The sequence below is a fragment of the Mizuhopecten yessoensis genome, unplaced genomic scaffold (genome assembly GCF_002113885.1).
Source record: "Mizuhopecten yessoensis strain PY_sf001 unplaced genomic scaffold, ASM211388v2 scaffold5193, whole genome shotgun sequence".
In the NCBI taxonomy this organism is placed as follows: Eukaryota; Metazoa; Mollusca; class Bivalvia; order Pectinida; family Pectinidae; genus Mizuhopecten; species Mizuhopecten yessoensis.
Genome location: NW_018405926.1, coordinates 1,025,274 through 1,053,092, shown reverse-complemented (window position 1 = coordinate 1,053,092; position 27,819 = coordinate 1,025,274). Strand labels below are relative to the sequence as shown.

At 37.9% G+C, this 27,819-nt stretch overlaps 1 protein-coding gene and 1 long non-coding RNA gene across 2 annotated transcripts; one reads left to right on the top strand and one right to left on the bottom strand.

The window, feature by feature from the left end:
- Window positions 1-8,874: 8,874 nt before the first annotated feature.
- LOC110450370 lies at window positions 8,875-11,175 on the top strand. Its single transcript, XR_002462968.1, has 2 exons — window positions 8,875-9,546; window positions 9,613-11,175. It is a non-coding gene; the product is annotated as an uncharacterized LOC110450370 (long non-coding RNA).
- Window positions 11,076-24,969, bottom strand: LOC110450369 (sarcoplasmic calcium-binding protein). Its single transcript, XM_021497851.1, has 2 exons — window positions 24,861-24,969; window positions 11,076-12,175 (listed from the first exon to the last, which is right to left on the bottom strand). The coding sequence occupies exon 2, from the start codon at window positions 12,154-12,156 to the stop codon at window positions 11,620-11,622; it is 537 nt and encodes a 178-aa protein (XP_021353526.1). The 5' UTR covers window positions 12,157-12,175; window positions 24,861-24,969; the 3' UTR covers window positions 11,076-11,619.
- Window positions 24,970-27,819: the final 2,850 nt, after the last annotated feature.

Below are 27,819 nucleotides of genomic sequence, written 5' to 3'. Positions count from 1 at the left end.
GTGTTTATGTACAGTTATTTGTCTTGAATTTGGCAAAGGTCTAACTGAACTACAGCCACGGGAGTCAGAATGAACACCATGTATACAACAGATAACATTGAGTACATACGTCACATAGTTCCCCGCCGCTTCCAATCCCAACCGTAGTGTCATACTACATAATGTGATCTATTGACATTTGGGAGAACAAAGCTTAATACATTTCATATTACTGATACTGTGCTTTGCTTGGATAACGGACAATTGTTTTTATTAATTTTAGTTTAAGGTATTACCATTTACTTCAATTGTCGTATAGAGACATAATATATCAATATGTATTGCTTCAAAACATCAATGAAACAGATTCATAATTATTTAAGCATTGTGCTGTTACCATGGATACATAAATTGCATTGTTGATGCAAAAAAAAAAAAAAAAGCAGCAAGAGAATATCGACTTGTCAGCAACACCATATTTCGAACTCAAAATCGAGAAAACTAGGGCAAAATATGACCACTGGAAAGAATTACACGGAGACAATTAAAAAATATTAAAATGAGAATGAGACAAGGTATACCGGAAAGAAAGAAAGTAAGAAAAAGAAAAGCGTTATAAATAAAAAAAAATAATATAACTGGTCATATTCTTATTAATGTGTACTTAGAAATATTAGCGTTAAGCGTAACTATATATTGGAAAAACATTTAATGGATTATGTATGATAATTTTACGAACACCTGCAGTTGTATACCTAGTATATCTAGGTATTCCCACGTGTTTGGACGTACGTATGTATATACAGGTGTATGCCTCGTTAGACCCGTTATCTTTGTAAAGCACGTGTAAAATTGGCGAATTACCGAGCACGATACGAAATGCATATTGTGTTAAGCATCGTTAGTTTGATGGACTTGAATGTTTAATTTTTTATTCAGTATTTCAACGAGTGAGTGTACATGTAAGTTGACCAGACTTATTTACTGTAGTTCCTGGATGGCATGTACTGTACAGCTTGGCCAGGTCAGAGGATATGCATTGTATAGATTATTTACTAGTGTTCATCCGTCCTCGACTAAACACGTTTGTACTTCGTCGTCTAATTACAATCATATGTTAACCGTGGATTTCACACATAGGTACGTTAGTGGTGAGTGGTATTAACTGTGATATTACCGAATAGAAACGTTAAACATTTTGTTTAACAGGGAAGGAAAAAATTAACAAAAAACGCCAGATTGGGATTCGAATTTGGGACGTCCGACCTGAAGACGGACGCTCTAACCAATACAAGTACCTGTTCGCCGGCGATCGACCCAGTCCATTTCAGCAACAGTGGCAACAATGAATGAAACTGACCTTAGTTACTTACTAGGAAATAACATGAAAATATAGAAAACTTTAAAAATTACAGAGGAATGAAGAATTAGACAAAAGTTTATGCTAATGAAACCGTTCACTTTCTTGTAACTTGCGTAACTTCATGTGGTACGGACAAAGACCGGTTGAAATGTGAAAATTTCCGTTGCTGTTTGATCACAAAAATCGAGTCATTTTATGTATTCAGTCACAATGGAAGTATTATACAGTACACTGTTCATGTTGATCGTTAATTTATTGAGATATTTCAGTGCGGCAAAAAACCCGCAAGAAGAGGTATTTTATTGATTGAGGTAATGAGTCCATGTCTATGTAACCTTCACAGATGTTGTCATATGATTTTGCAGGAGTAAAAATGTTAAAGGTTCAACAAGCCCCCTTAATGATAGTATGATCATTCAAAAGTTCAACTCCTACACTTCAAGACCGAAAAAAATATAGGGATTCATGTATGTAGTTTTGATATACTGTGAAATCACTGAATTCTGTAGTTTTTTTTGAATTTCGTTTATTTAGAGTTGGTCATCTTCATCTACGAATTCAAAGGTTCAAGAAGTAATTACAACTTTGATATAAAGCAATTCTCCGTTTGAGTGGTATACTCATGTTCAAAGAATCCATATACCAACGAAATGGTGTTTTGTCAGGAAACCGCTAAATTTGGAACCGATAAAAATAACTTATTTCACAGTATTCAATGTGTAGATTTTGTGATTGAAATTGTATAAACTAGTTATCGGCGAGTCATTAAAGCTGTGTCTTTCTTATTTTTGATAGTTCGCGGGCATTATATAAGTCTTTCTCTCAACTGAATGTAACATAATGGCATATGATCTAAAGTTAATTTATATACCCAGGTCATGCGGAGCTTGATTTCTTTTTTGCGAAACGTGTAGAAAAATGTTGACCACAGTTCGAATGGGTGTGGCCTTGTGAGACAACTATAATAAAAAAAAACCAAGAGGCCCATGGGCCTTAACGGTCACCTGGTTTATGTAAAAACTGATGTTATCGATGTTGCCAAATGAAAAAGAACTCATTTTGTAACAAATGTAACTTGAACTACATGTAATGCAAAAGTAGAGTGAAAGATGTACTTTGTACAAATAGTGGTTCTGTCAGTCAGTATTTGATTCTACCATATCTGGATCTTGAGGAGAAGAATTTTGAAATTTTAGTCAATTTGACACTTTTTGGCCCCTACCATCAGCCCCTGGGGGTCAGTCATGGCCGATTTGTGCATATCATCAAACTGCTATCGAATACTGATAATGCTAACCAAGTTTGAATTAATTCCAATGGAAATTAGACAAATGCTGGTCCAAAATGTGATTTCCCCTATATAAACTATAGTTAAGTTTACCCCCTCCCCAGGGGGAAACGTGAGACCCCAGGGTCATGAAATTCACAATTTTGGTAAAGCACCTTAAGACCCTTCCATCTATGAAAAGTATTTGATTCTACCATATCTGGATCTTGAGAAGAAGATTTTTGAAATTTTAGTCAATTTGACCCTTTTTGGCCCCGCCCCTCAGGCTCCTGTGGGCTGGGGACCATATATTTCACAATTCACGAAAATGTAAATTATTTACGGACGCACGACGGACGATGGACGACGCACGACGAACGACGCACGACGCACGACGCCGGACAAAAGGCGTTCGCAATAGGTCACTTGAGACTTTGTCTCAGGTGACCTAATAAAGGTCCCAGTAATATATTTTGACAGATCATGAACAAGAAAACGAAAATTAAGTGAACTTTGATTGATAAATGAACTTTACACAATATGTTAATTTATAACATCCTTGAGTGTTTTAACTACGCTAAATGTGTTAAAACAATGTAAGTGAAATTTTTTATTATTTATTAACAGTTGGGGATGAACTTTACCTGGTTTCTAGTGCACTTTGTAGTGTAAACCTTGTAGACAAAGTAATGCACTAGCCAAACAGTGAAGTGCACTCCATGCGACTGTAACTATAACTTGAGGTTCAAACTGTAGTAAGTTTTTTTAGTCGTATGTAACATCAGTCTCAATTAAGTGTTTTCTAGCATGGTTCGTTAAGTATGTTAGCAAAATTACAACTTTCAGAAAACTTGTTAATGATTGCTTACAGATGGTGGTAATTCTGCATCTTGTGACATCATTGACTTGTAGTCCGTCACTGTTGTCATTCTAGTCGCGAAGCCTCATTTGACGTCATCAGGTTATGGCCAGCCCTCTTCAGATGTTTCGACCCTTAATCACTACATCCTCCGGCTGGTGGGTCAGTAGTGGTGGCCAAACCGCTACTTNTGACTGTGCGGGGAAACCTCTACAGCCAACCTCCACTGGAAAGAGCCATACTGTCCATCCTCTGCTCCTGCACTTTTCCATCAGCTCATCATACTTGGCTTTCTTCCTCTCGTGAGCTTCCTCGCAGCCTTCCTCCCATGGTACGGTGAGCTCTATGGCGATGAGGTGTCTGGATTGCTCTGTCCAGATTACCATGTCAGGCCTCAGTGTTGTTTCCACTATTCCTGGAAACACAAGCTTCCTGTCAAGGTCAACCTTCATCTCCCATGTTGACGCCCGTTCAAAGATGGATGAGGTGCTTCGAGGCTTCACTGTGGCTTTCTCCCCTGGTTTCACAAACTTGATACCAGCCTGGTTTGTTCTTACACCAGTTCTTTTCTTCCTTCTCTCCACTTCAAGGATATCTGCTAGGACCCACAAGACGTTGTCGTGCCTCCATCGGTATCTACACTGTCGCAGTGCTTCTTTGCCACCAGACAAGATATGAGCCATTGTTCCTCTTCTTCCGCATAGCTTGCAGCAAGGATCCTCCGTCAATCCCCACTGATGCAGGTTAACAGAAGATGGTAGCGTGCCATACACGGATCGTAGCAGAAATGATATCCGGAAGGGCTCCATTCTCCATATTTCAGCCTACGATATCTTCCTCTCTGGGAAATTCCATCTGGTCAACGCTCTCTGTTTGCTGAGTTCCACAGATTTCCCTCTCCTCCTTTCCTCTTTAATCCTTCTGATTTCTTTCTGCACCATTTGCCGTCTTTCTTGTGTATTTGCTTTCTCCCACTGCTGGAAATGAGAGAAGCCAACTCCTTGTCTTCCGACGCAGGTGATCCCGATGATATCCTTCAACTCGAGCATACTCTCTGCTTCACGAACTGTAGTGCTTGCTGACCACTTTCTCCCTGTTCTTGACTGTATCCCTGCCTCGCTGATTTTCACGTCTATGGAGTCCCTCAGAGTCATCACCAGCCTGCATTTTGCTACCTTGAACTCTTCAACGATCGATTTGAATGGTAGTTGCAGTTCTGTCGAACAACTGTACAACCCAACTGATGTGAAACTTGGTGGGACCCCAAGCCACTTCCGCACTTACCCATTCACCATCTTCTCTAACCCTTCTACTGCTGAGGATGGTATTGTATACAGTAGCAGCAGCCATGTGAGCCTTGGTAGCATGCCATGTTGGTATATCCATGCTTTGTACTTTCCAGGAAATCCCGACTGGTGGATCTTTTTCATCCACTGGCGCACTTGATTTTGGGTGTTCTTGTGGTTCTGGCTGTCACTGAGTGTGTCATCAAACCATTTCCCTAGGCACTTTATGGGGCTGCCAATGATTGAAGGTATCTCCTCCTCTTGGACCTTCAGTATAAACTGTCGGCTGAGTCTGCCATTCCTCATAATCATGCAACGTGATTTCCGAGGTTTGAACTGCATCCGTGCCCATGTAACTACCTCCTCCAGCGCGGACAAGACCCATCTGGCCTGTACATGTGTGGAGGTAGTGAAATACACATCTTCATCGTTTAATACTACAGACAACCTTACTAAATCAGGAAAGTTGTGTATTTTTATGAAGTATTGATTTTAATACTATTAGAGTCAAATATCGTGTTAGCAAGTAAAAATCTAAATTGAAAAGTAAACGAAGTAGCGTGTTAATATATAATCATGTTTCGCTTGAACGTATAATTACGAGCTCGGTAGCGCAATATTGAACCTCGGGTTACCTAGACAGAGCTAATGGATGTAAAACATGGACAAAATTTCAATATTATATTGAAGGGCAATGCTAGTCAACTGTGTGAAATTCTGTTTATATCACTGCGCCACATAAACCGTCTCGACACCAAATTGGATTCTAGGATATTGCAGCTATGAGATCCACTATGGCGGGCAGAGGGTCGGAAACCAATTCACTTTCAAAATGAAAGCAGTTACTTACAGGGAGACATTGTGATCTGCCATAACAAGGGAAAGGTCATTAAGATATTGCTTTCAAAACGAGGTTCTTGAATCTACCTACTTCATACACTTGTGGATCGGGGTTGAGTTTAGGTTAGATAGTGGCAGTGTCCTATATTGATTTATGGAGTTGTCATCAGCGAAGACAGATGTTTTATTTTCAATTCCATTGTCATGTAATCAGTGTAAATATACACATTACAAAAATATCTCTTACTATACACCTCATTATTGGTATGTGTGTTTCATCTTTTATACGATAAACTGTTTATACTAAGATAAGCATTTATACACAAATATTGTTACAGTTTAAATCATATTGTAGGTCATGTGATCTTATGTATATCTACATTATATCTTGATCAGCTTTCTTGCAGCTAGGAAATAATTGTCCCTCCTTAGACAGGAATGCATTACTTTTCTTCTTTTCCTTTTTGTTTTGAAGTAATAAGCTGATAGTCATGTTTGCTAAATTTAAATTACACAAAGCTTCCCTCTCTTAATTTCTATAATTGCAAGCTAGATGTCAGATCCGTGTAATATTAAATGTGAGTATGCATAGCTAAATTCGCTACTTCATGTTTCGTATGTATTTAAGATGATATAAATGATAATAAAAACCTGCATAAGTACAGGTAGTGTGTTCACTTAGCAACATGTACCTAAGAAAACAAACTGCATGTGCTGTTGCGTTCATCGATTACAAAATGACAACGTTGTATTGCAAATTTATTTTAGCATATTTTGTTAAGAAATACCAACACACACCTTGCTTCTTAGTATTTAGTTACATGCATCTCTATGCGAAATTATTTGCATAAATTATGTTGCTCATATGAAAGCCATCCTGTTTAAAGTAATACTAATAACGTGTATTGTACCCGATCTGTTGTTTAAAAGTAATGCGACTTAAACTCCGTTCATGTTTCTACAACCAGCAACACCAAGCATGACTGAATATATTTGATCAGAACTGTGTAACATATCATTATAAATATAAGAACGATGCATAGCATTCCTTGAATAAATAAAAATGTGTGTTTCAAACGTTCCATTTTTTTGACACCAACCATTATCGAAGAACGAAACAGATGTATAGTGCAGTGCTATTTATTTTTGGAATATGCTAAATCTATTTATATATTTCAGAGAACAATACGAGGATTCCGAAGTGTTCAAACATGATTCAAATTCAAGGAAAGATTTACATGTAGACCCGTGAAGAAATATTAGAAGAAATAGACCGGGTGCTCCGGAAGAGTAAGCGCCTTCTGTTTCATGCATGATACCCGCCATGTATATCTATTTCGAATTTAAATAATGCCACGTCCTCAAATCGAGAACTTGAGTATTTTCTAAATATGAAGAGTTTAAAGCTTACAAATACAATGTAGCCATACTACTGACTTTTCAACTTAGAAAATAGAGTAAAACATGGATGGAAATGAATTGCCTAAGAAACTTGTTCTGCAAAGTAAAATCTAAAATGGTCAGTTTTTAAGTTTCCTATTTTAATGTTGTTATTCAGTCAGTGATGAAAATACTATTTAATGTCTCCTCTGTAATGCTGACCAAATGTACTACAAATAAGTAAATCTATAATCACAGATACTATAAACAATAAGCAAGCTTATCATAAGCTGTCATTTGTGAAGGATGTCAAAAATTTCAAAAAATACTTTCCACATTTGTTTATTTTTTAGCATTTTTTTGCATGTTGAGTTGCAAAAAATGATTTTTAATCTAGTGTTTGGTCCGGTTTTTTTGTTTTTTTTTAAATAATCTGTTATGTGAAAGACGGGATTGCCAATTTAATGGCATAGGGGAAATATGTCCCACATCTCTTAGACAACAAATCCGGATTTTCTGACTGACACCTGTTAGATAGCTTTGACATGCGCAGTCCGAAGTAAACAAGATGGCGAAGACCAACAGCAGTCGAGTCGCTAGTACACGCACACACTTGAAGTTAAATAGAAGAATGTAATCACGTTGTCTCATTTACGTTGATTGGTTTGGTTTTATAGCATAAAATATGACTAAAAGGCTATATGATAAGGTCTAAAAATGCTAAAAGGGTTCGTATGGTTCGGGGTGCATTCTTCTGGGAGAGACTTGGCCCATTTCGAATTATGTTTACAGAAAAAATAAGCTGTTGCATACCGGAAAACATTGTTGAATCGACGGTAAATGTTGACATTGAGACGTCATAAACATGAAATGTCGCATACTTTATTAACGAGGATTTGATTTTTAAAATGAGGTATCAATTTGGGTGCTCTGACGTCAGTGACCACAAAACATCAAAGCACTCCAATGAGCATAATATAAACCTCAACCTTCATATCAAACAACAAAAAATCCTATTTCTCTGTGAGATCCTGACGGCAACCCTACACCTTGTCCATGTTCTTCTTCAACCTGCATATTTGAAACCATATGTTACAAAGATAAAATTTAGACATAATGGTGTCACTACTGCAGTATTTGGTATGTATGACATGACATCGCTTGGATTTAACCTGGATTTACAATCGCTTATCCTTCTGGAACACCTCGTCCTTTTTGCTTTGTATGCTTTCAAGTGTCTCCATGTAAATCTTTCCTTTATTTCACATTTTGCTATAGTTTTATCAAGTTTGAGTTTCACTGTAGTGAAGCATGTACAAAAACGTTGGGACTGTTTAAAAGATGGCGGCTGACAAAACAAGTAGAAGGTGAGTTCTCAGAACATGTTCGATTTCTCTACTGGAAAACATTTTATCAATCAACGGATGCACTGAAGCAAAAGATAATAGATCAGAGTGTTATAAAATGCTAACATGCCACTCTAGAAAAACATCTATATTAAAGTACAGTTTTTGCAAGGTGACGGGAGCCGGCAATCAGGACGTTCAGTCGACGACCTCACTACCCAGGTTATCGATGTGAGGACGTGACATTACTTAAAAGACGCTTACTCTTCCGGAGCACCCGGTCTATTTCTTCTAATATTTGTTCACAGGTCTATATATACACATTTCCTTGAGTTGGAACCATGTTTGAACACTTCGGAATCCTCGTATTGTTCTCTGAAATTTATAAATATATATAGCATATTCCAAAAAAAACATACAGTTGTTTCGTTCTTCGATAATGGTTGGAGTCAAAAAAATGGAAATCAAAATTGATCTAAACTACGTTTGAAACACACATATTTGTTTTAACATATAACTGATTTTGATTTTATTTAAGAAATGCTATGCATCGTTCAAACAACAGATCCGGTACAATACACGTAATAATTATTACTTTAAACAGGATTGTTTTCATATGAGCAACATAACTTATGCAAATAATTTCGCATAGAGATACATGTAACTAAATACTTAGAAGCAAGGTGTGTGTTGGTATTTCTTAACAAAATATGCTAAAATAAATTTGCAATACAACGTTGTCGTTTTGTAATCGATGAGCGCAACAGCACATGCAGTTTGTTTTCTAAGGTACATGTTGCTAAGTGAACACACTACCTGTACTTATCGATTTTGAGTTCAAAGTATGGTTTTGTTGGCAGGGCGGTATTCTCTTGTCAATGTTTTGTTGGCAGGGCGGTATTCTCTTGTCAATTTTTTGTTGGCAGGGCGGTATTCTCTTGTCAATGTTTTGTTGGTAGGGCGTATTCTCTTGTCAATGTTTTGTTGGCAGGACGGTATTCTCTTGTCAATGTTTTGGTGGCAGGGCGGTATTCTCTTGTCCATGTTTTGTTGGCAGGGCGGTATTCTCTTTTCAATGTTTTGTTGGCAGGGCGGTATTCTCTTGTTAATGTTTTGTTGGCAGGGCGGTATTATCTTGTCAATGTTTTGTTGGCAGGGCGGTATTCTCTTGTTAATGTTTTGTTGGCAGGGCGGTATTATCTTGTCAATGTTTTGTTGGCAGGGCGGTATTCTCTTGTCAAACTTTAGTTGGCAGGGCGGTATTCTCTTGTCAATGTTTTGTTGGAAGGGAGGTATTCTCTTGTCAATGTTTTGTTGGCAGGGCGGTATTCTCTTGTCAAATGTTTGCATCAACACTGCAATATATTTGTTTCTTATAAATCTATTTTAACATATTATCATATTACGTCTCTATACTACTTTTGCAGTTAATTATAATACTTTTAAATGTGTTCTGATATATGTTATAGGTTTAGTGTTGTCAAGTGTTCGCATACCAAATAGTTATAGCATGATATATATGTAGCGTTTTTACTGTTACAGTGGTACATACTTGTTGCTTATAATGTTTGCGTTCTGATCGCGGTTGGGAAATGTTCGCGTTAGAAATGGTTCAGAAATTGATTTCGTCAAATTAGTTCACTGAATAGGTAAAACAATGGTTAAAAAGCCCTTCTTCAAACTTGGTGATAGTCGCTTAGAGTCACAGCTATTTCACTGGTAAAAGACAATCATTTGGTGGATTTCGTCAAAACTGAATGCTAAATAGTATCAGATGTTGTTGTTTAGCACAGACTTTGGGGCCAGTAATGGTTGCTCGTTGGTCGCATTATACAGATGGTCGTTTAATGCAGTTAAATTACATAATAAAAGCTTTCGAGAGGAATAAAATGTGGCCGCATAAAGCAAATGGTCGTTTAATACAGGTGGTCGCTTAAGCAAATACGACTGTACACATGTCCTATATATCTACAATTGATGAAGAAATATTTCCATGTTGATTTAAATCTAATCGCTCTAAATTTCTCATCGCGAAAACGCGAACATTTTTTTACTGCGAAAATATTTGTTTTTACAGTATCCGGTAAGAATACAAATAACTGTCATAGATAGTATGTCTGGTGTTGTAATAAATGCGGATATGAATCAAACATCAATTACATATACTATCATTTCTACTCAAATGGAACTGAATGCAACTACCAAATGTAACCTGTTTCATTTGCTCATGAAATTGACCAGATTAACTTTGCCTGTGCGTATGAATATGCATCAGAAAGGTTTATATGTAAACTAATGAATTCACGAACAAAAAATAAATATGACACTTTAAATATGTTTTTGTGTTTTGTTTCTTCGTAATTTGGTTGTATTGAACTATCAGCGTACACAATCATGTTGTATGATAGTCCTTCAATGGCGGATTATATATTTCTTACTTTACGTCAATACGTAGAATTGCAAAAGCTCCAGAATATTTTAAAAATTATCAGAATTGACTTTCACAAGTTCCAATTATTGGAAATGCACACGTTGATTGAAATATAAGTATTACATCTTGCTTCGGTCGATTTCATGGGGGTGATGAATTGAGTTGGTCCTAAAACATTTTGCAGTTTATGGTTGAGTTTGTTTCAAGACCAACTCAATCCATCACCTCATGAAATCGATTAAAGCAATATTCAACTCTCAAATGATACAGTTGTATGTCAAGCGTTTCCATCCACAAGGTATTCAGAGAAAAATCAAACGCCAGTTTTAGGTAGTAACATTTATTGGACCAACATATGGATCAAGCGTTTGTGGGAATGAGACGGAGATAAATTAAGTAACATGAGTCGATTGCCTGACGTAAAATAAATATATCTCAATATATCTATAAAACAAAATTATCTTTGAATGAACTTGTCCAACAATATTAAATGGCAACACCTATAATACAAAAGCGCGCTTTGTGTATAATAAAAAATCTCCCTGATGTGTATTGTACCATGGAACTCTGGAGTTGCCAGGTTGGTATGGCGAACCCTTTTAGTCGACTAACACCTCATCCTCTTGTTGTAATGTAGGAGCGCTCCTTGGTTTAAACTGACGGAATCGGAAGTGACCCTATCCAGACCGGAAGTCCCTACAGTGAAAAAACCGCTGTAGGACAGACGATATCCTCCCAAACAAGTTTTCCGGACTTAGTAGCCCTCACGAACTCGAACAGGGACCTTGCACAGAGGTAAACAGATTTTGTCTTTTTTACAATTTGGGTTTTTTCATGTGTTTTTAAAATCAATTAATTGTCACATAAGTTAACTTTCAAAAGCACTCTTGATAACGTCGGTTTTACTAGCATCCTCGCATGTGACGAAGGAGATCCAGGCGTCGACAACGGTACGAAGTGGTACGGTATTATTATCGTCTGGCTTGAGCAAGGCGAAAGCTGTCCTGACTACGGACTCATTTTCGTGACCGAATGCAGCGAAAGCATAGATGAATTCATTCAAATCGATAGACCTGTCTTTGTTTGTGTCAATGACGTCGAAGATCATGTTGAAGCAAGCGGTCATGGTTGCCAAGAAAGCTTTTTTGTCCTTTTTGAATGAGTTTCCCAAGTTTTCCACAAATTGAGTTTCGGAGATCTCAGCGCCGGGGGTGAGGAAGATGTAAGTATCCCACCATTTCTGCATATCGACCTTTACGCCGGTAGACTTATCTCCAACGAGCTTGTGGAGGTCAGTGAACTTGTTCCGTGACTCCTCCACATCTTCGATGGAGATAATTCCATCGTGGTTGACGTCAAGAGACTTGTACCAGATCTTCCATTTGCTTACAAGGTAGTCAGTCATGGTTACTAGAGGGTGAGTTCTGAAAACAGATTAAAAGAATATTAAAAATAGTTTATAATACGGAAAATATTAGTCAACCAGCTGATAATCGCTGATGTTTACTTAACATGCCTTACGTTTAATGTACACTGCGGAAACCAACCTATACTCTATAAATATAGAGAATCAATTTTATAATACAGCCGTAGGTATATGTATCAACTGAATATACTTTCTAATGATTAACAAACCAATGCTGTGAACACGTACATATTTTTATTTGGAAAATATGCATTTAATTGTCACCTCAACTATAAATGATTAATGTTATTGAAATGACCACTTAGATAACACTTTGTATGTCCATACTCTTGTCATAATTTGTTCAAACCGTACTGAGCTGACAGCAGAGGATTTATTTAAGACCTACAGTCAGAATAAAATCTGTGCATCTGTGTATATCTTGTGAGCTAATAAACAAGCCTAAGGCACACATGGAAGAAATATAGCAACTGTAAAAATATATGTAATCGCGCACCGTAAACTTTGCGGAAAATGGGTCAGTCCGCAAAACATGTATTTTACCACAATGAACCGTTTTCATCTTATTTTGTGTATTTAATGCTGGCATGTGGTATTTCATACAATACTTTATTTTACTGCTTGAGTATCAAAATTCAACAGTATACTTGATTATAACGTGAATGAAAATAAATGTCATTTTGCTGTTACCTTTTTATTTGTAAGGATATTGACCATAAAGTAACCTGTATGATATATTTTGTGTATTTGTTTGTTTTCTTTAGTCTCGAACTAGATCTTACAATATTGTCTGAAAATAAAGATGTTCGTTGCATTGTTGAATTTGCGGTTGGATCATTATACGAAGAGGCGAATATAACGCTGACACGAAGTGATCTCGGTATAGAGTAAAACCTCTTGTTCGTATTACTTTATAAGAAGCCCTGTTTACTATTGGTATGGTGAAATGTAAGTACGCCACCTTGATTGTCTGCGTTATTAGGTGTTGGTGGTATCACACGGCCATAGTGTATGTGCTTGCTTAACAGTTTCCACGTATCGACACACCCTATGTCAGCCAACAAGTGTAAGATCAGAGCAAACATTTACAAGTTATTGTTTATGTGGCATTTGCTCATGACAGAGCTTTCTACTTATGCACACAGATCACACAACCCGAAAAACTTTGACGTCATGGCATATAGAGGTCAATACGCACACATGTATGTTTATACTTCTGTAGAGTAGAGCGCATCGCGGATAACGACAGTTATACTATTACCACGTGTATATACCCCCAATTATGCTATCCTCATCTTAATCATTCACGGGCAAGGACGCTTGAAAATACGAATGTGGAATCAAGATGGCGGACAGTCCATCAGCGTGTCACGGACGCTTAAGTAATTAGCGTTGGTTGATAAGGTAAATATTTATTCACATCACTCTACCAGACATTCGAGGTATGTCGCCAATCAACTGCTTATTGGTTATTAAGGGTGCTCCGGCCATGTGCTATAGTGAAGAAAACAAATGTTTTCGGAATCATCGAGTTTCCACTACTATACGGCACAGACATAGTTTTCAGCTAGTTTACCTTAATATCATACAAAAGAAGTGTGCATGTCGATAGCAGCCCGCAATTTAGGTACTGCGCTATCCTTCTTTTTCAAAGAAAAAGTCTCTGAGTCAAATTGATACAAAATCAATAACTCAGAAAGACAGCCAAGACCTACGATGATGATCTCAGGCAGTAAAGAAAGAGACATCATTTCGCTGGTAGAATGTACAAAAACCTACGATTCCTTGTCCGTTTTAAACCTGTTATAATGACAGGCTTCCCTAATGTCGCACACGCTTCCCAAGCGGCTAATCCACGGAATTTTGAAATATCTATTGCCAAAACGAATCAAACGGGTTCCGAATAGTTCTTGTTATACAGTTCTACAAGTATTGCTTAGGATTGGGTTCTATTTGCAGATGTTTCAGGTTGGCATGGTGACCAATTCTTTGATTTGATTCTGCTCTATTCCAAATGCGATAAAATGCAATTAGTATCTATCAAGGCATCTCTGCGAGACAAAATGTCATTGACTATATACTCTGCAGATAAAATTTCATCTCGTTGGTGCAAGTAGGCTTAGAAGTATATGGAGTATCAAGGAGTAAAGGATATTTCTGACGGCAATACATCAAAAAAGATATGCATGCAAAGACAATGTGAAGTCAAAACATGCTAAGAAAAATGCATACTGTCAAAGTTGAAGTTTTCGTGGATTAGAAATGTTCCGGTTTTTTTTTTGCGTTGAGTGAAATAGCGCGAAAATATCAACTCGCAAATATTTATTTATAGATAATAGTTAAAAAGAATACATATATTTCAGATCATTTGTCAACGCGAAACTTTCCACACCGCGATCAACTTTAAGGAACGAAACGCGAACAGTGCCACACGCCCAACTGTTCAATTTTACAGTATGTATGGTGTTTAAATGCTATCTTTATGCTATCTTCTACTTTAGTTACGGCATCAGTTTCTAAGGCCGACATCATATATATTACCTATTACCTCGTACTGTTGGGTTCTCGAATATACAGATACAGTACCTTTGTCACGCACTGTCAAAGATCAGATTTATTTCGAACCAATGCGTTCAAAATATTAAGGACACAGAAATGCAAATAAAATTTGAATCTTGTCATTGCAACTTAATGACATTCAGAAAGCTGTGTACACAATATGCAGACTGACAAATATAAGCAACGTTTTTTTTTTTTTTTATGCATAACGATATCAGTATACATTGTAGACAGAGGGTTAATACTTTTTAAAGAGGCTCCTTAATGTCCTAATCATTATAAGAGATTGGGCGACCTTGAACACGCCAGGGTGCTATAGATCTTCACCCGTCGTTCCTCTCCCCTCCCTCTCCCGAACTATCCCCGGTGGTCCTCTCCAACTCCTTACACCTGCCAAGTCATATACATAGATAGGTGAAGGACGAAAGGTGACTCCATAAACATGCTGGATCAATATACAAAGATAGACACCATGTGCTTTATGACGACCGCGCGTGCCGTGTAGCCAATCATCGCGCGTGGCTAAGTGGCTGTCCCATTCTTTCTTCAGGGCTGTATCAATGCCATTCTAGTATCCTAAAAAGGACAGGGTAGGGCCAGTACATGATCCTGTGTATGACGATGATAGACGGCTTGTTTTATATGAGCCTGTATGTTTTATGAACGGATTGCCGATGAATGCCGCACGCTGTTATAATTATATACTGTAGCCTGTATTACTAATGCTCCGGCGATACACGTGCATTCATGTTTATATGCGTTTTTCTCTGGATTGCATGCATAGCTACGTACGTACTGTGATAGTTACGGATTTTGCAGACCCAGGAAAATAAGGAGTACATGTATACTATTAACAAGACATTGACCCAACATGCATGTTGTATAGAAAAAATATTGTTCTCGTTTGAACTCGCTTTGCAGATTAAAAGATTTGGCGAAAGTGAAATTGGCATTCTAAACCTTTACATGCTGACTGTTTTTTCCGGAGTAAAACACTTTTTTCAAAGTTTTAATATTTAAAATGTGAAAAATATATTTTCTTTAATTGTTTGGTGAACTCCTTATGAATTAGTTACTCTACCAAACTATCAGTACAGGTGTATTGACCGAATCTGAAGCAATAATTCAGATTTATATTTCTGATTTAACTGAAATCAACGACACAGTGGCAAAGCCACAGTGCTACGCAAAACAAGTCATTTGTTAGCGCGTGCTAAGACCTTTACATTTTTTTCCCATATGTTTTAAACTTGATGATAGTTATAATTTGTTTTTTAGATCGTTTTATTCAAAACTGTTCAATCTAAAACAACGAGTTAACGTTCGTTGAGAAATTACGCCGTCGGGAATTTCAGTACAGTTACACGGTCAGAGAGTACGAAAATAAAAACCGCATTAGTTATAGACGGTGTTCTAGTTAAACTCTGATTTGATTTCAATTGGGGAATTCATTTGATATATTAGTTTATACATGAGTCTTCTGAAGCCCTGCTACCGACGTCATTGACATATGTCTGTATCCTTCTGTATGTCTACGACTGTAGCCATTAATGGCATTCGTCAACGGGTCTTAAAATAGTTATGTTAGAATTGCCATTCATTTGTTACTCGTTTGTTTAACGCCAGTTGAAAAAGCAGTTCATTTGATCGCGTCACTATTTATTGTTGAATTGAACTAATTACACTCTTCAATTAGAATTATCCTCACTGGCATCAATTATGAGCAAAGCATTGGATATTTTCTTAACCTTTTCACCACTGTAAACCATAATTGATTCATCCAGAAGAATGCAAGGTAGAGTCTACTAAAGTTATCAAGGGGAGAACACATACGAAACAATACGACTATCATTCGCAATTAAGCAGAGCATTAACTTTGAAAAACAAATATGAAATGGAGATTTATTTAAAAGAAAAGTCTTCCTTTTTTCGCCAAAAATATAATATAAAGTACATTAACACATAGAAATGGGTTTATTTGGTAAATTCTGCAGTACGTATTATACTTGTCCTTTAATTCTATATTATTCCGCACAGAGATCATATGTTAAAATTAGCTTGACGTACATTTACACATTTTAAATAGTCATTTTATCGATTTTCACTGTAACTAATATTAAACCATTGTACCGAAATAGACTGTTGTCAATTATTTTCTCCTTTCTAAACCTTTTGTGAGGCCGTAAAAGGCTGTCTCTCAACGCTCTTCGGTAAATTTGTGCCCTTCTCATCAATATTTGATGTTGACTCCCATTAACAACCTTGGTTCTGGCCGAATGTTCGCGCCAAGTCAATTTAAGTAATGATGACAAGGAGAAGTGTGAACATGTTCTAGAATTTACCATCCAATCTGTTCCCTTACACGTGCGGTAATTTGGGGCTCTAAAGGGATTCACGTCTATTTCAAACTTTTATCATTTGTTAATTTTGAAACAAATCCCATCATGAAAACTGAACAGAATTCTTTTTTAAAAAAATGGGAATTCATCAATTATTCTTCAGTATTAGTATAACAACACCAACATAGTGACGGATGTTTACAGGCAGGTTTAGTTAACCTGAAATATTCTCGTAAATGAAACCTCACTTGTGCCTCGTCTTAGCCCATTAACTGGTCGTATTCCGAGCTAGCTTGTCCAATAAATGTACGACTTTTTCTACCTTAAATAGATATTGTAACACCTTGGTAAAAAAGTATATCTAAAATCTTGTGGAGCTAATAATAGCAGGGATGTCATAAAGCGAACACTGAGGGACGGTCATGTTTATTGAGCCACTTGAGTACAAACGTAATGATAGTGTTTACTTTCAAAATGGCGAACGTTCGAACCCCAACACTCATAGAAGAAGAAGAAGAAGATCTAGTAAAACCAATATGTCCCCAAAATTCTTTTTGATGACAAAATTACCTTATTTACATAAGACTGTTGTATACCAGAAACGTTGCAAGAAATGGATGTGTCGATACAATGAAAAACAGAGTTAAGCCTTTTTCCGGTAGAAGCGTCAACTGTGTACGAGAACTAATATTTACAGAATGGTCCATGGAATCGCTGAGATAAGGAAAGAATCCGAATATTTCAGGCAAAGGATCACCAATTGGTACAACCTTTACATAAATAATCACTGATGTCAATAAAACAGTCTACGAGATCAAAAACAAGGTTAAGCTGGGAGCAAGCAGTACGGGAACGACACGACAGAACCACAAGAGCTATTTTCGGAACAAACTTCAGTCGTAATGCACCGTACAATAGCAGATAGCTCAATGCCGCGGCCGCGAGACCCAAATTGCGAAGGTAATGCGGCCACTTCCTTAATAATGTATGGTAGCGTACGAAGAAACCAGTCGCCGGTATGTATGAGTGCGGACGTTTCCTCGTCGGTCTAACCTAATCAATTTAATTCCAGGCTGTCATAATTAAAGTAGCTCTCGGTTATATTCTAATCGGAAGCAAATTTCATTTCAGTGATTTGACAGGGAGCCGCTCGCTTTTCGGTAAAGGCCCGGTCACACAGCCCTCCACGGGCGTATCGCGGCCGAATCACGGCCAAAAATTTCTGCCCGTGAAGCAGACGCTGTTGGACGCTTTGAGGTCGCGATAAAGACGCGATACAGCCGTACTTTACCCGTCGTTACACGCGGTAAGAAATTCACACGCGGTTGGCCGCGCGAAAAAGTTTTGGGCTGCCCAAAAATTTAGACCGCGGGTAATCGGGGGCGGTACACGTGGTACACACGCGGTAAAGACGCGGTACAGACGCGGAACGAACGTGCTAGGACGTGCTACGGCCGCGGTTAAGACGTGGTTACACGCGGTAGGACGCGAAATTTTAGCGGGTAATCGCGGGTGGAGCACGGTCATAGCACGTTTGTTCCGCGTCTGTACCGCGTTGTTATCACGTGCATTAGCGTGTGTACCGCGTGTAAACACGGACAAACGCCTTTCTCCGCGTAAACAGCGCGCCCCAATACCGGCCTAATCACGTTCAATTGCGTCTTGTACACGTCCCAAATACGATTGTCCACGGCCTAATCGCGTCCGTACAACGTCTGATTTTAGGTATATAAAAAGCGCGATTTGCCGAGCATTCGTCAGTTGTGCTCCAGACGTCAAGGGGTGAACATGCTCGCACGCTGCTTCTTCTTCTTGGCCGGGGAACTCGACGTGGGCTTCTTCTTCGGTGCCATAGCTTGATCTTCACGGGACTGTGTCTTGAGCGGTTATGATTTCTACAGCCCGGTTCGGCTGCTTTATTATACCCGTGGTAGGCCGCGGTACCGCCGCGCTTCACCCGCGATAAGGACGCGGAACAGTCGCCGGCGTCTGTTCCGCGGGCATACCACGGGTAAACCGCGGGTAAGCCAATTTTGCACATTTTCCACCACGGGCAACCGCGGGCAAAAAAAAATCGCGAAATTTTACCCGCGATACAGACGCGAAAGGCTGTGTGACCGGGCCTTTAGCACCTGGTGCTTTTGCCTGTAGTAGCTAGCACAGCGAGTTGGGGACAGAGACTTCCATAAAATGGCATATCTTTAGTGCTTTTATTCTGGTTCCCGAAAATATTCTAACAACTTAATACACTCTATATCCTTATCACCGACTTATCTCTATATTCCTACCAGCTAATAATCTCTATATTCTAACCACTTAATAATCTCTGTATCCTTACCACCACCTCATCTCTATATTCTAACCAGCTGATAATCTCTATATTATAACAGCTAAGAATCTCTATATCCTTACCAGCTAATAATCTCTATATTCTAACCACCTTTATTATCACCCAATACTTGCTTTACGTAACCATATGAATTGTGACCTACTTAGTACACACAATGAAGTGTCCGATTCAATCTTAATTAAAGTCTTTGAATTGCGAGTTCCACACAAGCAAATAATTAAGATAACAAAATCTTCTGATCTTTAAATGTCTTACGACCAAGGATTTATCGTTGCCATAGAAACCTCCCTATGGCCACCACACATACGGGATACCGTGACAATGGTGCGCGAGATTTCACGATAACGAATAATTAAACATTTAAAAATTAAATGCTTTGGGGAATCAAACGCTTAGCCTGACGCACGCAGTCGTTATCAATTTTCTTGCAGTCTCTGCTGTGGTCGAATAGTGGAATCTTTATACGTTTCATCCCCTGACAAAAATAAATTTGATACCCGTCTTTGCTATAAATCTAAACGGGCTCGATTATACGACACGCGCAGTGTTCATTTGTTCGCGTATAGCATACACTGTACGGAGAAACGCTTTCATTTTCTTAAAATTTGATGTCCCCATTATTGCTAGGTCTTGAATGGCGTTGATAATGTCAATGTTAATGTCACTGTTACTATTTATAGAATATTTTGTCATCGCTCTAGCAAGTTCATTTTAGCCTCGATTTCGAAAAAAAATCATATATTTGTCAAGTACGAGAAAGGGCAAGGTCAGTTTTGCTATTAATAGTTTTTTTATCATCGCTATAGCGACTTTATTCCTGAAAGGGTCTTGATTAAACTTTATATATTGGTCGTATATATGAAAACCTCGAATTCGAATGAGTTTAATTTTCTGCGTACCAAAGACAAGAAAACTGTTACTATTTATAGATTTTTGTCGTCACTCTGGCGAGTTCTTTCCAGTCTTATCACTTCCAACACAATTTCGACATTAGAACACAAAAGCAGTATTCATCTATACGTCTATTTGCATTAAGTTCGATTAACCCGCCAAATATTACAGGGCTGACTTATGGTTCTTATATGACAAATAACTATCTGCTTTTTAATGGAAATAATATATAGACACAGCTATGATAGTCATCAGAGGGTGCAGTTGCTAGTTTGAGACGTAAGAATATATAGTAACAGTTTCTTTAACCACACGAGAGAGGAAATATTTCGTTTGCGATGCATTGCTTCTGTACAAGTAGTGATACATTGTGATTCCATACTACGGGTTGGATAAACATTTTATATAACAATTTGATATAACATTTCTCACGTGGTTAACAATCGTATTTGGAAACTGTTGGAATTATAAATATGTTATATTAGGAACATGTAACTATCTTTTTAATGACTCTTTACATAAATAAATATTTCTCGAAATGAAATGAAAAACAAATCTTCTCCGAAAAAAGAATCTCTACCATTTCACCGAATTGGTTAAAAATATCCTTATTCGTTTAAGAATAACCTGACCAAATCCAGAGTATTGCAAGTGCTCAATTCCAACATGATGTTCCCCTTCAGTGTGCGTCACACAGCTCCGGCGGTATTGGTATAGTCTAGGTCACCTTCCCATATATGGTAGGATCCCAGAATAATATCTACGTATTTATTTAGATTAACTACATCAAGATACGCTATGCATCCGAATTCATTTGAACAATCTACCTTCACCGCTCGCTACCTGTCGGTCTCTACCTTCACCGCTCGCTACATGTCGGTCTCTACCTTCACCGCGCGCTACCTGTCGGTCTCTACCTTCACCGCTCGCTACCTTTCGGCCTCTACCTTCACCGCTCTCTACCTGTCGGTCTCTATCTTCACCGCTCTCTCCCTGTCGGTCTCTACCTTCACCGCTCGCTCCCTGTCGGTCTCTACCTTCACCGCTCGCTCCCTGTCGGTCTCTACCTTCACCGCTCTCTCCCTGTCGGTCTCTACCTTCACCGCTCTCTCCCTGTCGGTCTCTACCTTCACCGCTCGCTCCCTGTCGGTCTCTACCTTCACCGCTCGCTCCCTGTCGGTCTCTACCTTCACCGCTCTCTACCTGTTGGTCTCTACCTTCACCGCTCTCTACCTGTCGGTCTCTATCTTCACCGCTCTCTCCCTGTCGGTCTCTACCTTCACCGCTCGCTCCCTGTCGGTCTCTACCTTCACCGCTCGCTACCTGTCGGTCTCTATCTTCACCGCTCTCTCCCTGTCGGTCTCTACCTTCACCGCGCGCTCCCTGTCGGTCTCTACCTGCACCGCTCTCTACCTGTCGGTCTCTACCTTCACCGCTCTCTGCCTGTCGCTCTCTACCTTCACCGCTCTCTACCTGTCGGTCTCTATCTTCACCGCTCTCTCCCTGTCGGTCTCTACCTTCACCGCTCTCTCCCTGTCGGTCTCTACCTTCACCGCTCGCTCCCTGTCGGTCTCTACCTTCACCGCTCGCTCCCTGTCGGTCTCTATCTTCACCGATCGCTACCTGTCGGTCTCTACCTTCACCGGTAGCTACCTGTCGGTCTCTATCTTCACCGCTCTCTCCCTGTCGGTCTCTACCTTCACCGATCGCTACCTTTCGGTCTCTATCTTCACCGCTCGCTACCTGTCGGTCTCTAACACTATTTGCAGCAGTAGCCAGCATAGCGGCGCTGATATTTAAAGATGGCTAAGCTTAACAAATAAAGCCGCTCGAATGTGGTCGAATGTTCTTTGTTGGCGATGACTGATTGAACTTATATTACATATATAATTAACTACATTATTTCGCAACCAGCGATAGCCACATTAATTTCCTGTTGTAAAGAAACCGGTCGTCATTATAGGTATGGAGACTATATCTTCAAATATCTCAGATTCACGACATCGGAGACAATTCTAAAAATAGGTTGTGCGCAGATTGACACACGTGTGTAGTTGTCACATTGGTTTAGAAAGGCCTCTGGGAACATGGCTCCGCGTGTGAGGGGGTTGAGGAGTAACAAGCTGAGGAGGTGTGGCGTGGGAACCCAGGGGTGCGGGGGCATGAGGGTATGGAGGCGTTTTGGTGTAACGCTTTATGGCTGTATATCACAACTTTGAACTAGTGACATTTACAATCTGGCGATGACATTTTCAACCGCCTCTGTTAAAGACGTATTTGTGTACCTCTTATCAACGGCTTGTACGTGTAAGTAGTACAGTAGAACAAATTTTTTGAGGCGGGGTGTTGAGTTTCGTTATAAGTATCGCTATCAACACAAATTACCGACTATCAGTATTCGAATAATATAACAGCATAGTGTTTCACCATCGTAAGTCATTAAATGTCAGTCTAAATCTTGAAAGTCGTTCCCATAATTTCAAAGTGAGTTTTAATATTCTAGTCTGAAAACTGACCCCGCAGAACATAAACACGTGCTGTGTATAACCATCTGCTACTAATGCTAATTGGATAAGCGATACAATGATGATTAGCCAGTGAAATCCGATAATGGGTGTGCTTTGATCACGTGTCTAATTAGATGACGTTATCAATTATCCCTCGTTAATTGCTGTAACTACACGCAGCAGCTACTAATAACGAGAGCACGTCGTCACCTATGCTGACGATACATATTTGGTACCCTTATTTATCAGCATACCGCTGATACAATTACCTGGTCTTTAATAGAAACTTACTATTATCTAAAAAAGAAGTCCTGTTTATTGCCATTTTCTATTTAAAGCAATATCAATAAGGCACACCTTTTTTTTTAATTTCGTAAAGATGTTCATTTGACATTTTTGAACTACATGTAGCTTTTTTTCTCTTAAGCGCGTTTTTATCCCCCAAGTCCTAATTTGTTAGAACTGCTGTGGGAACCACCAGGGATAATTTGAACCTCCCTTTTCGAATAATTTTGTTAACGTTTTAAATATTTATAGGTGCAGATATTGTATCAATTTCAAGATTTTTAACAGATAATTGATTGAAATTTTGCGTTCAGTTTGTCATTTAGCTTTGCAGACGATATAAAATAATCCGCCTTGTTAAGGGTATATGCTACTAAATCTAATAATTACAAAAAAGTTTTACGATGATGAAAGCTTTAACATATCTTACACTGGTAAACATTTTGACCTTGTGTTCATTTAGATAGGTTATACAATGTCAGTTTAATTGATGCAAATCTGATGATTCGTTATAGATTAATACTAATGATCAAGGGATATAACTCTAGTTAAACCCACTAGTATAAAGTAGCATGAAACATTTGGCGTGTGTGCCTTACTGCTTTTATTAACGACCCGCCTACATCTCCCCCATTTATTACTTACACGTCTTATTACTCCGCACGTGGCCTTGCGCTACGAACTATGCACGCACCGGTCGACACCCCCAGTTCCACGCATCATTACGTCTTTACTCATTTATTTTCTACGTTGTGATTACAAAGCACTCTTCAGGGTAAAGCTAATTAACTTTATAAACGTTCATAAAAATAAAACTATATAAGATCATTTGATTTTTTAACGACTTCAAGTATTAAAAGGGGTATTAAGTATGCTATAATAATAGAGATCACAGAATGTTCTGGGCAAACAAATGATCAAATTGTGATATTAATGATTGTAAAAAAAATATTCTTACGTCAAATATTTGAAGTACACACAAGCTCTAATAAAGAAAATGTGCCACTCTACTGTAATGCGTTTTCACAAATGTATAGAATTGCAAGTAACCATAGGTAAATTTCTGCGCATCACGAAACCTAATGAAGAAAACAACGCATGCCGGAGTTAACATCCGAAAAAAATGGTGAAAAAAATATAACACACAATTGTAAGTTAGTATTGCAGTCTATCAACGGAACGGTTAGTCACGAAATCTAATAAAGAAAACAACGTATGCCGGCCAGAGTTAACATTCGAAAAAAATGATGAAAAATTATAAGGCGGAATCGTAAGTATTACAGCCTATATCCACGGAACGGTAGGTCGTCTATGATAATGAGAGTGATATCATCGCAACAGAGAATTGTTGATGGCAATGCCTCTTTTTTTATAATTCCAATCAATTATGGACATAAAAATTAGTTTATCAAAACACAGGAATGAAAACCAGAGAACGTTCAATATTCTACAGCGAAATGATGAAAAAAGTATCATATGCATTTCTGTCACACGATACAGATAATAATTCCGACTGCCGAAAAAAAATCTCCAGTACGTTGTAAATTGTCTCGTTCACGAAACAGATTCCGGTAGTCGGTATCACACCACATGGCGACAACGAAGCATGCAAACAGAGGCAGCAATAGACAAGTCGGAATTAGAAATCCAGCACAGAGAATAGGGTGGAGAACGTCGAAATTCCAAAATATGTTACGGAATATATGGTGTGAGAAAGTCCACGACATGGTGAGCATAGGTTTGTAAACTTACCTTAGAGAAAGACAAAGACAGTTTCTAACGATGTATGTTCCACACGGTCTCTAGACGTCAACTGACAATGTAGCGAGGCGCGCGAGCTCATATAGTGTCGGAATTCCGCCAGACGGTGGGCCTATAGGATAACTTACAACTACTGGAGCACCTTTACATGGTAACACGGGACGTTTTCCCACGGAGACCCTGTGACGTCACACCCCAACTTATGGTAACATGCAAGGATAACCCTTGTTTGATTGGATATGAAGATAATCTGTGCTCTTTGACAAAGGGGGACCAGGCCCATGGGAGGACACTCGGGTTAGCAGACCACGCCCAATAGTATCTGTGGGAGTACGGTTCTTCATGAGTGATGGACTGACAAACAGGCCTGAAGGACTTCGTCTATTAATAAAAACAGCATGTCTTTACCCTTGCTATTCCCGTTGTTTGTTAGTCTGTCGTGAAGGCCCAAAATAAGACAAACATCTAGCGTACAAACAACTACATATTTTGCACTCGAACCTGTTAAACGAAATAATTATATGTTCATTTTGTTTTATTCGTAAGTAAAAATGATCAATCGATTTACCATGTTCTTGCCTGTTGCTTAAAATATTCTATATATTTCTTCTATTAAAAGTTACAGTTATGTACTTATTTTCACGTAAATTCGATTTATCATCGGTAATGAATTCAATTTGTATCTATATGCTCAAATATAGTCTTTACTCTACACATCCTTCATAAAAATGACGTAAGATCTACACAAGTGAAAAGTGAATAAAAGTCCTTATAAATAAGATTAGAAAGATGAGGCCGCGAAAAGTAAATGTATAAAATATTAACTACTACACAGTATGTAGAAATGGTACATTTCATATGCATGAAGGTGGTCTTTTCTACGTTACATCATGTATGTTATGCCAAATATTTTCAGGATCCCCGTACAACTGTTCATGTTCCACTGGTATGAACTGTAACTACATGTACGAGTTAGAAACATTTTATTTCGGCATAATAGTAATAATAACTTGTGGGAAATTTATGAAAAATAGATAAATAATACGGAATAAGCGGAATGTAATCAGCAACGGTGCTCTAGAGGAGTGTAAAACACACTCGATGCGGATATAGACCGGGGTTCAACCATGGACTTCAGACTGTTATTCTATCTCCCAAACCGACTGAGGTTATCAAGAATATATAAAGTAAAAGTTAAACAACCCACAATTGAATTTAAATCGAAAGTATGTTTAGTAACATTGTTACATATCCATATAAAAACAGATATGAGCTTCATTTACCTGAGGATGAGAGTGAACCTAATACTTCTCATTTATAATAGTGTTAGGTTGGTCGGATGCCGCAGTGAATAACGCACTCGCCTTTCACAAAAACGGCCGGGGTTCAATTCCCCAATCGGACTTGAAAGATATGGGGTCGCCCGTCCGACCACATAGTGTTTTTCGTGGTACTCCGGTTTCCTTCCACATTGAGACTCCCCGCGTGCAAACATCCGGGCCAACAGATGCGTGGTTAATAAAAGTTGATATAACTTGTTTCGCTATTGTTGTAAACTAAATAAAGTTTCAACGTTTTTTTATGTAGAAAATAACCCGCGGGCAATCTATCGGGTCGGGCAATCTGCATACTGTATTTCCTAAACATAATATGTTCAGGTGCGTGCGCAATGTATCGGAGTGGGCGATAGCAAGAAATCAAGGTAATCGATAATACAATGTAGATATATCGATTTATCGTGATGTGACACATTCTTACATGACAAAATTATCCATACGCATTTCAGAAAAATCTCCCTTTGCACATAATGTAATTCATCGCATCACTGCGAATATTACTTAATAATTGTAAAACCACACAAAAAGGAATTTAAGAAATTAATGAGGAACGTAGGTAACTGTGGAACTCGAGATTGTGGGTAGTTGTTATTCGGAGAAAGAAGCGTCTCGTGTTATACATCATATCATAAGAAAAGTATGTAATATTACCTGTCATACTGTAATATGATATCGTGATTATAAATGCTATATCGTATCGTATTGTAGTATCACATCGTATGGTAATGTCATATCATATATGAACATTGTATTGTAACTGGACATTGTAATATCAAATGGTAGAGATACATCATTATATCAAATCGTTAGATCGTATCGTAATATAGTATACTAATATCATATTGTAATATTGTATCTTAATATAGTATCCTAATATCATATTGTAATACTGTATCGTAATATAGTATCCTAATATCATATTGTAATACTGTATCGTAATATAGTATACTAATATCATATTGTAATACTGTATCGAAATATAATATCCTTATATTATATTGTAATACTGTATCATTATATAATATCCTTATATCATATTGTAATACTGTATCGTAATATAGTATACTAATATCATATTGTAATACTGTATCGAAATATAATATCCTAATATCATATTGTAATACTGTATCGAAATATAATATCCTTATATCATATTGTAATTCTGTATCGAAATATAATATCCTAATAGCATATTGTAATTCTGTAGCGTAATATAGTATACTAATATCATATTGTAATACTGTATCGAAATATAATATCCTATTATCATATTGTAATACTGTATCGTAATATAATATACTAATATCATATTGTAATACTGTATCATTATATAGTATCCTAATATCATATTGTAATACTGTATCGTAATATAATATCCTTATATCATGTTGTAATACTGTATCGAAATATAATATCCTTATATCATATTGTTATACTGTATCATAATATTATATCCTTATATTATATTGTAATACTGTATCATTATATAGTATCCTAATATCATATTGTAATACTGTATCGTAATATAATATCCTAATATCATATTGTAATACTGTATCGTAATATAGTATCCTAATATCATATTGTAATACTGTATCGTAATATAATATCCT